A 14,653-nucleotide genomic window follows, 5' to 3' on the forward strand; every position below is an offset into this window, starting at 1 on the left:
CTGAGTGTTCACCACCACACAATGGCTAGGAAATAGAGATTTCATAAGGGCAACTTACTTTTGCCCAGCTTGTCCTTGGCCTGCGCAAGGTCCATACTTATAAGCATACACCAAGCGAGGGATAAAGTCAGATGTTATCGCGATGACAAATGCATTTGTAATAACCGAGAGAATTCCAATGCCTTCAAGAATTCCATACCAAATTCCTGCGCAAATAGAAGTAGTGTATTAGTTCCATATATAACAGCAGAGGTCATAAATATGGACACAAAGGAGATAACTCATTTTCAATAGTCCTTTCTGTGTGCTTTTTGCTCCATCTTTCCAGATTCTGACCCTTGCAACCAGGAATAAGAATCTGTGCTTACACACTCTTTTCACAAAATGAATTTTCTATGGGAGTGTCAATGTGCTGGTGACTCAACAGTCAGCATCAGACATAAGGCACAGAATTCTGGTCAACAATAAGGCACCAAAGCACCATGTAAGACCAGCACACACAATGTCAAGCCACCCCCAGACTGGCAGCTCCTCAAGGGTTTGGATAGTGTCCCTCCTGTTCATCTTTGGGAGCCCCGGCCTTGTACTCTGACCCAGAGCAGGTGCTCCCTGAATGTGTGTTTGTTTCATAAGGAAATTAAAAGACCACAGGGAGCAGGAATCTCCACATTCAATTCTTTTCCATACATGTAGGCTGAGTGCCTGCCTGCCTGCTCTGTACATACAAAATACAGAAATGAATGAGTCTCTGATCTTCACCAGCTCTCCAGAGGGCTGCATTGTATTCAACTCAGCATCTCTAGACAAAGACCAAAGCTCACCTCTGCCATTAGAAAAACAAGATTATGCTTCATGTACATCAGACAAATAATGAGCAAAGACCAAAACGAAGTTAAGCAAGTGGAAGATCTATTTTAAAAAGGAAGTGATAATAAGGCAAACTTTAGATTCCGAAGTCTTAACATAGAAATAACCAAACTGAGTATCTATTTAAGCACAGATTCTCTAGCACTGGAATTTATAAACTTCCAAACGGCAGATTTACTTCTTATCTAATATTATTTAAAGCTTTGCAAAAATTAGGTGAATTGTTTTACATGGAAATTATAAGTAAAAATCTAAAGTTGGTGCTTTTCTGGTTTTATCTACCAGGTAGTTAACAGCTTTGAAAAACCACATTCCAACCCATCTTACCTATGTCTTTAGCCCTTGAAGCTAAAGGTCTCCTCCACTGTGTGACGAATTTGTAAGCATCAAGTCGAATTTCAATTATGTTATTTAGTAAGGCTAGAAGGGGTGCTAGGGGAAAAGCTGCCACAAAGATGGTTGTGAATCCAAACTGAAGAACTAGAGAGAGATAGAGAGAAAAAAGAACAGACAGTATTGGTTTTTCATCACTATTTTCAAAGGGATCATGATCTGAATATGTCATCATCTTAAGCTCCTTTTTTTTTTTTTCCCCTAATACAGAAACACAGAGGACATCTTTTCCAGAAAGCCAGCCAGGAGACTTGAGGCACCTTTAGGGCATGGAAGCAATGGAATCCTAGGAACGTGGGCACACCTAGGATTCAGATCTTGTTTTCTAAATACCATTTTCTAACAAAAGGAGCCAGCATTCTTTGGAAGAACGTTTGATTCCAGAGCAAAGGTAGAGGAAGTGCAGAGGAACCTGGACTATCTCATGATGCCAGAAAGCAAGGAAATGCTCAAAGAATGATGAGGACATGTCAATAGGACATAGGACCAAGTTGAAAGCACCCCCGATGGCCAAAGCTGGAAGATCTGTGCAACAAATTCAGCAGTGGAAACCCTGGATTATAACCCAACGAGTAAGCATCTAAGTCTACACTGATTTATAATCAATCACTCACACTTGCATATGAAAAATGAAATACAACTTTAGCCTAGGATAAAGGAGGGAAGGGCAGGGTGAGGGGAGAGGATGGGGTAGGAGGGATAGTAGGGGATAGTAGGGGAAGCACACCTATGGAGCACATTGCAAGTACAAGTTGGATGTATCATGTGTAGAACACAAATGTCCTAAGCTATAATTGGGTAAATGAGGTGAAAGCGATGTTGATTAGTATGATGTAAGCACTCCAATTTTTCTTTTATTTATTTTGGAAGGTTTATCAAATATCAAAGGCTTTTTAAAAACATTTCTTCAAATAGGATCATGGGCCAAAACATTTTAAAAGCAATATATAGGTAACTGGATCACATTCAAATTATTTAACCAATTTCCTTTTATGAGTTCTATATAAGCTGTAGAGACAATTTACAAACATGCTAAACATTCTCTTTTGCCCCACCTTTTACTTTTTTAAAATAAGCAGTGATTCTGCTTCAGGATAAAATTTACCACACCAAATTATTTCTTACACAAAGCTATTTTCCTTTCTGTTTAATCTTTCTTTCTTTCTTTTTTTTTATTGTTGGGGATTCATTGAGGGTACAATAAGCCAGGTTACACTGACTGCATTTGTTAGGCAAAGTCCCTCTTGCAATCATGTCTTGCCCCCATAAAGTGTGACACACACCAAGGCCCCACCCCACTCCCTCCATCCCTCTTTCTGCTTTTCTCCCCCCCAATAACCTTAATTGTCATTAATTGTCCTCATATCAAAATTGAGTACATAGGATTCATGCTTCTCCATTCTTGTGATGCTTTACTAAGAATGATGTCTTCCACTTCCATCCAGGTTAATACGAAGGATGTAAAGTCTCCATTTTTTTTAATAGCTGAATAGTATTCCATGGTATACATATACCACAGCTTGTTAATCCATTCCTGGGTTGGTGGGCATTTAGGCTGTTTCCACATTTTGGTGATTGTAAATTGAGCTGCAATAAACAGTCTAGTACAAGTGTCCTTATGATAAAAGGATTTTTTTCCTTCTGGGTAGATGACCAGTAAGGGGATTGCAGGATCAAATGGGAGGTCTAGCTTGAGTGCTTTGAGGTTTCTCCATACTTCCTTCCAGAAAGGTTGTACTAGTTTGCAGTCCCACCAGCAGTGTAAAAGTGTTCCCTTCTCTCCACATCCACGCCAGCATCTGCAGTTTTGAGATTTTGTGATGTGGGCCATTCTTACTGGGGTTAGATGATATCTTAGAGTGGTTTTGATTTGCATTTCTCTAATATAGAGAGATGATGAACATTTTTTCATGTGTTTGTTAGCCATTCGTCTGTCATCTTTAGAGAAGGTTCTGCTCATGTCTCTTGCCCATTGATATATGGGATTGTTGGCTTTTTTCATGTGGATTAATTTGAGTTCTCTATAGATCCTAGTTATCAAACTTTTGTCTGATTGAAAATATGCAAATATCCTTTCCCATTGTGTAGGTTGTCTCTTTGCTTTGGTTATTGTCTCCTTAGCTGTACAGAAGCTTTTCAGTTTAATGAACTCCCATTTGTTTATTTTTGTTGTTGTTGCAATTGCCATGGCAGTCTTCTTCACGAAGTCTTTCCCCAGGCCAATATCTTCCAGTGTTTTTTCTGTGCTTTCTTTGAGGATTTTTATTGTTTCATGCCTTAAATTTAAGTCCTTTATCCATCTTGAATCAATTTTTGTGAGTGGGGAAAGGTGTGGGTCCAGTTTCAGTCTTTTACATGTAGACATCCAGTTCTCCCAACACCATTTATTGAATAGGGAGTCTTTCCCCCAAGGTATGTTCTTGTTTGGTTTATCGAAGATTAGGTGGTTGTAAGATGTTAGTTTCATTTCTTGGTTTTCAATTCGATTCCAAGTGTCTATGTCTCTGTTTTTGTGCCAGTAGCATGCTGTCGTGACCACTATGGCTTTGTAGTACAGACTAAAATCTGGTATGCTGATGCCCCCAGCTTTATTTTTATTACTAAGAACTGCTTTAGCTATACGGGGTTTTCTCCGGTTCCATACAAAATGCAGAATCATTTTCTCCAAATCTTGAAAGTACGATGTTGGTATTTTGATAGGAATGGCATTGAATAGGTAGATTGCTTTGGGAAGTATAGACATTTTAACAATGTTGATTCTTCCCATCCATGAGCATGGTATGTTCTTCCATTTGTTAATATCCTCTGCTATTTCCTTTCTGAGGATTTCATAATTTTCTTTATAGAGGTCCTTCACCTCCTTCGTTAGGTATATTCCTAGGTATTTAATTTTCTTTGAAACTGTGGTGAAGGGAGTTGTGTCCTTAATTAGCTTCTCATCTTGACTGTTATTGGTGTATACAAAGGCTACTGACTTGTGGACACTGATTTTATATCCTGAAACATTACAACAATCTCACAAGCCATCTTATGGAATTGGAAAAAAGGAGAACAATCGAAGCCTAAACTCAGTAGAAGAAAAGAAATATCCAAAATCAAATCAGAGATCAATGAAATTGAAAAGAATCATTCAGAAAATTAATGAAACAAGGAGTTGGTTTTTTGAAAAAATAAATAAAATAGATAAACCATTGACCAGACTAACGAGAAATAGAAAAGTAAAATCTCTAGTAACCTCAATCAGAAATGATAAAGGGGAAATAACAACTGATCCCACAGAGATACAAGAGATCATCTCTGAATACCACCAGAAACTCTATGCCCAGAAATTTGACAATGTGAAGGAAATGGATCAATATTTGGAATCACACCCTCTCCCTAGACTTAGCCAGAAAGAAGAAATAGAGCTCCTGAACAGACCAATTTCAAGCACTGAGATCAAAGAAACAATAAGAGATCTTCCAACCAAAAAATGCCCTGGTCCAGATGGCTTCACCCCAGAATTCTATCAAACCTTCAAGGAAGAGCTTATTCCTGTACTGCAGAAATTATTCCAAAAAATTGAGGAAGAAGGAATCTTCCCCAACACATTCTATGAAGCAAACATCACCCTGATACCAAAACCAGGAAAAGACCCAAACAAAAAGGAGAATTTCAGACCAATCTCACTCATGAACATAGATGCAAAAATTCTCAACAAAATCCTAGCCAATAGATTACAGCTTATCATCAAAAAAGTCATTCATCATGATCAAGTAGGCTTCATCCCAGGGATGCAAGGCTGGTTTAACATACGCAAGTCCATGAACGTTATCCACCATATTAACAGAGGCAAAAATAAAGATCACATGATCCTCTCAATAGATGCAGAAAAAGCATTTGATAAAATCCAGCATCCTTTTCTAATTAGAACACTGAAGAGTATAGGCATAGGTGGCACATTTCTAAAACTGATTGAAGCTATCTATGACAAACCCACAGCTCGTATTTTACTGAATGGAGTAAAACTGAAAGCTTTTCCTCTTAGAACTGGAACCAGACAAGGTTGTCCTCTGTCACCTTTACTATTCAACATGGTGCTGGAAGTTCTAGCCAATACAATTAGGCAAGACAAGGAAATAAAGGGAATCCAAATGGGAGCAGAGGAGGTCAAACTCTCCCTCTTTGCTGACGACATGATCTTATACTTAGAAAACCCCAAAGACTCAACCACAAGACTCCTAGAAGTCATCAAAAAATACAGTAATGTTTAATCTTTCTTACTTCCCCCAAACCACTTTTTACAAAACAGGATCACACTTTATTATAAAGTTAATCATTCACTTGGCTACAATGATAAATTAGAAGGCAAAAAGCTTATTCTTTAACAAAGATTCAGTTTTCCAAACAATGTAAACTGCCAAATCATTATGCTTTTACAAATTACGCCACCATTTTATGAAACATAACATGACTTTAAGGTTTTAAGTTATTGAAATTGTTCTAAAACCACAATGTAGGCATCATTTTCTGTTGGCTTTTCCTTGTCCTTCTAAATTTCACATGGCTATGTGGCATCAATGATGGATGCAAAGGACAGGACCTCTCCATGTCCTTAATTCATTTACCCAGTGCAAAGTTCAAGACAGAAAGCAGGAAGCCTGGAGCATTCAGTTTCTCTCATTTCCATAAGTAGCTTCCAAGATAAAGCAGCAGGTAGAATTTAAGAACTCCAATTTGTACAAAGAATCAACACATCGCAAATGGCATAAATGTATTTATGATCTATGTACAATAGACTTAATAAAAAAAGGAAAAAAATGTGCTTATATAAATGAGTAACTGAATAAATAAATAGAGAATATGAAATGGCTTTTCCTTATGGTATAATAAACATAGAAGGAATGATGAAAATAGAAAATCACCACTTGTCAGACATTACAGTAATAACTACTACAGGTAAAAACCATCAAAGAGTGCTAAAATTAGAGGAGAAGTATATTGAGGAAATTAGAGTATTTGTGAGTTTTCAAAGTGTCTCTTCACAAGCCAATTTCTACAGAGAAGAATGGTATCTTTATAATGGAGAAACTTGGTAAACACCTGTTAAGCAAGTGATCAAAGATAATCTCACCAGTAATCTCACACCCCTGATATGATGCATTGAGGAGGGCAGCATGTCCTTTTATATGGTATTTTTGCCAAAAACGTATAACCACAAACTAATTATGTAAAAACATCAGGCAAACTCTAATTGAAGGACTGTCTACAAAACTACTCACCAGTACTGATCATGAAAACAAAAAAGACTAAGGAACTATCATAGCTTGGAAAAAATTAAGGAGACACCACACCTAAATGCAATGTTGGATCCTGGATGAATCGTGGACAAGAAAGATTATATTACTGAGAAAACACAAAATTCAGATAAGGTCTGTAGGTTAGTTAATAGCATTGTATTAATGTTAATTTTCCGTTTTCAATAAATATCAGACGTTAACATTAGGGGAAACAAGACAAAGGTTATGTGGGAGCTCTATACTTTTTTTGCAACTTTGCAAAAGAAAAAGTTAAAAAAAAAGTAGGCCATTTTTGATGTAAAACAACCAGTTGGCATAATTAAAAATAAAAAAATAAAATCTATTGGACATCATGGACAAAAAAGTCTTTGATTCAATGTATGACTTCATATTCTTTTTATTTTTAAACTTTACTTTAGAAAGTGACAAAACCCAAATAATGACTAACACACATTTAGCGTTTGCTAAAAAAAAAAAAAAAAAAGAAAAAAGGAAATAAAAGAAAAAAGAAGAAAAAAAATCTTTTTTTTTTTTTACTCTTTTTTTTGATCAACGTAATTTAAGTCTGCTGCGGAATTTTAACTATAGGCTCAAGTGTGTCGTGAGATAAAAAATAATGAAAAAAACTGCTCTAATCTGGCCCTATTACACTTCTGGTTTTATGGGAACAAATCATATAAGTACTTGGTGTTGCTGATAATCCTCTGTTGAAACTTTTTTTTCTTCCTCCAGGGGTAAGCTCAAATATACCTTACTATCGAACTTTATGAAACTGTAATTAACTAGTCCCTCGCCATACAGCGCCTACAACTCTGCTCACCACCATAAAGTCTACAGAGTCTTGATTTGTGGCTCTTTGCCCATCATTCTTCTCTACCGCTCTAGGCTTCATGAAACCGGGAATGGCAACCTCTTTATGTTTTTATTTCCAACATACCCACTACAGAGGTTTTGTGTACAGAAAGGACTTGTCAGGAACAGATAAATGCTGGTTCAATGACTGACATGATTGTGATGAATAAAGGCCAGGAAAGTAAAGAAAACCCATCAGGTAGAAGTCAAACTGTCAGAGATAACTCTTATAATCACAAAGAACTGGATGTTACAGACAGAAAGAGATAAGATTCACTGAAGGGCAGTTCTTTGGTTTAAACATAAATTATATTTTATTCTCTCTTTAAGTAAAATGCCAATTTTCAGGAAAATAAAAGGTAGACTTCACTGGCAGATGCCTTTTGTCTGTTGTCTTTCATTGTCTCTCTGGAACTTAGACAAGATGCTGGAGGTGAGTGGCCACCATGTGCTTTTACAAGGCAAAGAGCGTGGCTCAGCCAGGCCTGGATCCCTGGGCTCCCCTCCCTAGGTCTGCTGTAATACATTGCCAAACGCTGGGTGGCTTAAACCAAAATGTCTTCTCTCATGGTTCTGGAGTCTAGAAGTCTGAAATCAAGGACTTCTAGCCTTAAGAAGGATCAGACTTTCTCTGAAGCCTTTACCGGAGGGTCCTTCCTTGCCCCTTTGAAGGTAACTCCAGGTATTCTTTGGTTTGCTATAGCCTAACTCTGGTCTTTGACTCCGTCTTCCGATGACCATCTTCCTGAGTGTCTCTATCTAAATTTCCTTAAAGAGTACTTCTTAATGGTTGTGTTTATAATGAAAATAACTGCAAGTTTAAAAGGAAAATGTGTTTAGTTCATTCATAGTTTCTGTTTATCTGACTCCTAACAAACTTCATTATCTAGTTAAACATTAATTGTGGCCTACAATCCCATAGAACTGCTGTCACGTAGCAGAGAGGTGACCATAACACTGGTCTTGAAGTGACTATGATGTCCATTAATTGTTGCTTTCTCAGGAGGGTCCAGGGAAGAGACTCACTGTAGCAAAGGGGTAGATAAATCTTAAAAAATTATTTGGAAAAACTTTTATATGCTGAAAGGCACAGAGAATTATGTAACCTCCACATATCTATGAAAGAGTTAGTATTAACTCTTGGTGAAATTCTGTCATACTGCTTCAAATCATTTTTAGAAAAGATTTTATTTATTTATAAATAAAGCCCTTCCTGCCTTTCTCCCTTCCCTCTCTTCCTTCCTCATTCCCTTCCTCCCTTCTTTCCTTTCTAAATAAAGCTGAAGTCCCTTTTGAATGGTCTCCTCTTCCTTCCAGGGGCAACAGCTGATGTGAATTTTGCACCAATTCTTCCAGTCATTTATTTATATTTTTATATGCATACACACATGTATGCACATTCTAGTAAGTTATACATGGTATATATATCATCTAAGCTTTTTTCTGTGTCTAAAGTTCACATAATAATGCCATTCTTTAGATATTTTTCACCCTTTCCATTTCACATGTTTTTGGATCTTATCTTGATATCTAGAGATCTGGTTCATCTTCTGAATTGCTTTATACATGTGTTCCAATATTTCAATATACTTCCTTTTGATTTATCCTTTCTCAGACATTACACCTTCAAATGTTTCTTTCCCCTATTCTTTCTGTACTTTCCTTCTGGGATTTCAATTACAAATATTTTAGACTTTTTTCCTGTGATACAGTCTCACTCAGTCACCCTGGGTAGAGTGCTGTGGGATCATAGCTCACAGCAACCTCAAACCTTGGGCTCAAACTACCCTCTTGCTTCAGCCTCCCAAGTAGCTGGGACTACAGGTGCCTGTCACGACACCTGGCTAGCTTTTTCTATTTTTAGTAGCGAGGGGGTTTCATTTTGGTTCAGACCGATTTCAAACTCCTGTGTTCAAGCAATCCAGCCACTTAGGCTTCTGAGAGTGCTAGGATTACAGGCATGAGCTGCCGCTCCTGGCCTACACTTTTTGACTTGTTTCCTAACATTCTGTCCTGTTTTTCTATTCTTTTCTCTCTCTGAGATTCAGTTTGGGTTTCTTTTTACCTGACTTTGTCTTCTAGTTCCCCAATCCTATCTTCTGCTATGGCAATCTGCTATTAAACATATCAAAATAAGTTCTTAATTCCAGATACTGTATTTTAAAATTCTACAATTACTTTCATAGATTTTCTTTTAAAATTCTCCATCTTTCAATCATTGTTGTTGATATTTTCTTCTATTTTAACATATAAATCATAGTCATTTGAAAGTCTCTGGATGCCAACTCTAGTTTCTGAATCATCTCCAGGACTCCTTCCCCTTACTAGTCACAATTTCTTGCTTTTTTCCATGCCTAGTAATATTTTTGGACACAAGAGGCTCTATCAGGCATGTCCAACCTTTTTATTTTTCTCTGCCATACATTGGAAGAATAAGAAAAAGCTGATGAACAAAGAAAAGGTATTTGTATACTTTTCCTAATATCTAATAAAAAAAATCCTCATAAAATCAGCATGTGGCCCAAGGGCCAAAAGTTGGACACCCCTGCTCTAGATCAAGGGTCAGCAAACTATGACCCGCAGCCCACATTTGGCCAGCCATCTGTTTTTGTTTTCTTAACCACTTGTGAGTGAAGAATGTTTTTTACATTTTAAATGGTTATAAAAATGTCTTCATAATTCCCTTGATTTTTGTCTATTGGCTCAAAAAGCCAAAATTATTTACCATTTAGCCCTTTAGGAACAATTGTTTTGCTCTCTGTTTTCAGCGATGTTCTTTTCCACCATAAAGCATTTCTATACTGCTGTTGGGAAGACAAGGGAGGAAAAGATCGCTGCCATCTGGTCACAGATTAAGCTGTGATCATAGGGAACACAGCTCTAAATGCTTGTATTTGAAAAGGAGAACATTTAAAAATAAACGTCTTTAGATGCAAAAAAAAAAAAAAACAAAACAAGTGAAATTATGCTTAAAAGAAGTATAGAAGAAAAAATAAGCATAAGAGCAGAAATGAATGAAGTAGAAGGCAATGTATAGTGGAGAAAAATTAACAAAGCCCAAAGTTTGTTCTTTGAAAAGAGTAAGCCTCTAACCAGATTGTTAAAGAAACAAGGGAGAAAAGCACAAACTAGGACATTATAAGTGAAAAAGAGGGTATCACTACAGGCCTTATACACATGAAATGTTAATGGAGAAAATTATGTTCAATTTTATGCCATTAAATTTGAAAATACAGATAAAGAAGTTTCTTGATAAGAAAAACAACTAAAACACAGCTTATCAAAACACACTAGAAGAAATAGAAAATCTAAATAGTCCTGTATCTATTAAGTAAGGTAAACCTGTAATTGAAAACCTTCCCAGGAAGAAAGTATTAGTTTTAGTAAGTATATGAAATAACTGGGGGTCTTACATTGTTAGTCAGACACACTGAGCTTTGAAGACTATTTTCAAATATCTATTGAATAACAACAAATGCGTATCTTATCTGCTAACTACCCCTATGCAAACTCTGAACAGAAACATGCACATTTGTTAATCAAAACACATGCATAAAAGTGTTCGTGTCATTTATAAGATCCTAGACCTGAAAACATCCTGTGTCTATCCGCAGCAGACTGGATGGATAGGTACTGGTACATTTCTATTTCAGGAGCTCAGAAGATCTGCACACTCACTGGTGCATCTACTAAGTCACCGATACCTATACTTCCATACGTAAATTTGCCTTTTTTGATTCATACTTGACACAGGTTTTCACTTTTATTAAAATGCATTTACTTAGCACATTAATCCCTAGAGTGCTCAGAAGGGAGGACATTTCATGATAAGGGAGAGAATTAAGGGGTTGGTAGTGGTGGGGTCGGTGAGGGGAGTAGGAGAGAAAGTTGGGGCATACGTGGGAGTTGGAATGCAAAAAAAAAAAAAAAAAAGAAGAAGAAGAAGAAGAAGAAACCCACACGACTAAAAGATGGAGATGAGTTTCAAAGACACACTCTGTCTGTTTCATAATTTTGCTACAGGTCTACATTCTAGGAATACTATACAGCAATGAAAACGAAGCTCCATGATCTATAGCAACATGGAAGAATGTTATAAACATGAAATTGAATGAAAGAAGCTACTTACAAAAGAGTATGTACTCTACAATTAAATTTACATGGAGGCAAAAAAAGATAAAATTCATGTGTAGTATTAGAAGTCGGGAAAGTGGGTAGAGAGGGGGTTATGAATGGGAGCGGGGACAAAGAGGCCTTCTTTGATACCAGTTATATTCTATTTCTTGATCTTGCTTTCTTGATCTTACTCGATCTCTTCTATAAAGGGCCAGAAGGTAGATATTTCAGGCTTTTCAGGCAATCCAGGCTTTTCAGGCAATCCAGTCTATCACAACTACTCAACTCTACTGCTGCAGCATAAAAGCAGTGATAGGTAACATGTAAGTAAGTGGGCATTGCTGTGTTCCAATAAAACTTTATTTATAGAAACAATCAGTGGCATAGATTTGACTTGTGCTGGCAGTTTGCCAAACTCTGATCTACATAGGTTTGGTTAACTTCGTGTGTAAATTTGTGAAAATTCACTGATCCGTACACTTAAAAATTTATACTCCTTTCTCACTATACTTTTTACATTAGTGAATATACTTTAAAAATATAACAAAGTAGGGAAGTCATCAAGAAAATAACAGAAAAACAAAAACAGAAGTGAGCAGTTAGGATCCCCTAGACTGCTTGTGAGATGCTTCTGAGATTTGCTTCATGGTAGAGCACAACCAGTTCTAGCCACAAAAAAATGTCCTTTTCAAGCACTCAGTATACCATTCATGTTCACTTTCTTTTTTGCAGAAGAACAGGAGTCCTTTAAGAGATCTCAAAGTGGTTAGTTTTCCTATAATTATTTTATTAAGTTAATTTTTAAAGCCCAGATTGATTTCTTCCTCAAGTTATATTATCCTGACTTTCTGTAACTGAAACTCTAAAGATATCAGAGATGCTTAGAATATGAGCAAGCTAAGAAACAACAAGCTTCTATTCTATTCTCCTTTAATTTCAAGATTTTCCCAGAAAGAACTGTTTTCTTCAGAAGTAATGTATCTTGCTCACCCTTAACCCCACTTCTACCTCTATGTTATATTAATAGAACTTAAACATAATATATATATACACACACACATACATAAACACACACACTCAATATATCTGCTAAGGGATTTTATTAACCCTCCCCTAGGAGATGAGAAGAATAAGAGAATAATAATAATGATATAGTAACAGGTACCAAGTACACCATGAGCCAGCCAGGGACAGGTAACCTGTGGCCTTAAGGGAACATGAGGCCGTCTAAGTCCTTGAGTACAACCTTTTGACTGAATCCAAATGTTACAGAACACGTCCTTTTATTGAAAGGGGTTCAGTAGAAAAAGATGAAGCTTTTCTTGCTTCCTTTGGTGGTTAATGAAGGACAATCTTGAAATCAGAAGGCCACAGGTTCCCCACCTCTGCTTGAATCCACATAAAGACTCTACCATGTCATTACTCCTGTTATTATTCCTACATTCAGGATGAGGAAAGCGAGACAGGGAGAGATGTTATTTGCCCAAGGTTTTGCAGTGAATAAGTGATAGGGTTGGGATTTGGACGCAGGTAATTTGTTCCCAAAGCCTATGGTCTTAGATACACGCTAAGAGAAATTGCTTTGATTTGATTCCAGAGAAATCTGATTCCTTAAACATCAAGTGTTGCATAGTTTAAGCAGGATGCTGCTTCCTCTGTGTTTAGCTCAGGAATCCCTATACACAGATGGCCTTGATGCTAATGGGTGTACATTTAGTTGAATGCAGTCACAGATCTATAATTGACATTTATAATTAATAGGATAGAGGAATATTTCCATACTCATTTCTAAGTATTCATCGAAGAGTCCATAGGCATTCATCGGCTGAAGGTTATAGTCCTTTTCCCACTGTGGGAAAATTATTTTTCTTTTAGGCCCATGTTCCTGTCGTACTTTTCTTCTAGTCCACCAATTCTGAATTAACCTGCACAACAAGATCAATGTCTTATAAAACATGGAACTGTTTTAAGTAATAAGAGAGAGTCAGACTATAGAATTGTAATTTGGAAAAACTCAGGACAGAAAAATTCAAGAAAATAAAGCCTTGGGTTAGGCAGAAAATAACAATGGAGTCCATACTTCCAACCATTTCTACTTGCAAGTAAACAGAAAGATTGATTTATTTTAATCATTCATAAAATTGTCTCATGCTTGGCATTGCCCAGGAGGGTTGAATAGAGGGACAGAGAATATCTATGAACTGATCCCCTGGTACAAAAGCGTCACCCAGACATCTGAGGAGAGAAAGAGCTGGCTCACATGGCTCAATTTAAGACCCTTGAGCAATTTACTACATGAGTGCTGCCCTGCACATTTTGACTTCAGGGGCCTGGAAGATGCAAAGCTCCCAAAATGCTTCCTCTCTTGGCATGTGGATGTCTGCAGTCCCACAACTGCACTTCTTTGCTTTTGGCTGAGTTCACAGGGGCTCTGACTAGAGGTAAAATGCACCTCGCACTGGTGAGTTAGCACATTAACCCCTGGCAGCGTTCAGAAGTGGACTTCATAATATGGGAAAGTGGTAGGAAATGGGGAGAGGGAGGTCTGTGCTCTGTAGGGGCCAAGGACAGGGTTGAAGGTATCGAGGAGAAGAAATACCAAAACAAGCATGTGTGTAATAAAAGAAAAAAAGGGATGCATCTGGAAGACAAACCCTAGCTACTTCACAATTTTGCCCTATGTCCATAGTTCCCTTGATGTCTATGACATTTTGATTATGGTTTTATACCTTTATAAAACCATCAGTTTTATTGGGGATGTTAATACTCCTGGAATAAGATTTCTAAATATAATCTAGGAGTAGAAAATTACTGGCATGGGTTCTGACAGGGAGCTAAGAAAAGGCTTTCTGAAGTGAATGAAGTTGCAGCTCATTGTTCTGGCTGAGTGACTCCCCTGAACTTGTGTTCTCTCTGTCTCTGGAGAGACACCGAGCTGACACTGAAACCGATAGGTGTGGACTTAAAGCAGAAATAGAAGTGTTGCTGATTTACATCCCCCGGAAAACTTAACTGACCAGAACTGAGCAAACACAGCAGAATTCAAGGTTATCTTTACAAATGTGGTGTGTGTGTTTTGCCCATTGTTGTCAGCTGGTAAAAATTTGCTGACTTAGGTATGCTCTTGTTTCTTATTTGAAACCCTC

At 37.2% G+C, this 14,653-nt stretch overlaps 1 protein-coding gene across 5 annotated transcripts in view; it reads right to left on the bottom strand.

The window, feature by feature from the left end:
* The window catches only part of ANO4 (anoctamin 4), a 393,996-nt gene that overhangs the window by 21,189 nt on the left and 358,154 nt on the right, over positions 1 to 14,653 (bottom strand). For all 5 annotated transcript variants that reach the window (XM_053585613.1, XM_053585609.1, XM_053585608.1 and 2 more), the window contains 3 exons: positions 13,290 to 13,432; positions 1,195 to 1,347; positions 59 to 206 (listed from right to left, as the gene is read on the bottom strand). In XM_053585613.1, coding sequence (XP_053441588.1) covers positions 59 to 206; positions 1,195 to 1,347; positions 13,290 to 13,432 — 444 coding nt within the window. The remainder of the gene's footprint in view (positions 1 to 58; positions 207 to 1,194; positions 1,348 to 13,289; positions 13,433 to 14,653) is intronic.

The sequence above is a fragment of the Nycticebus coucang genome, chromosome 3, assembly GCF_027406575.1.
Source record: "Nycticebus coucang isolate mNycCou1 chromosome 3, mNycCou1.pri, whole genome shotgun sequence".
NCBI classification, from domain to species: domain Eukaryota; kingdom Metazoa; phylum Chordata; class Mammalia; order Primates; family Lorisidae; genus Nycticebus; species Nycticebus coucang.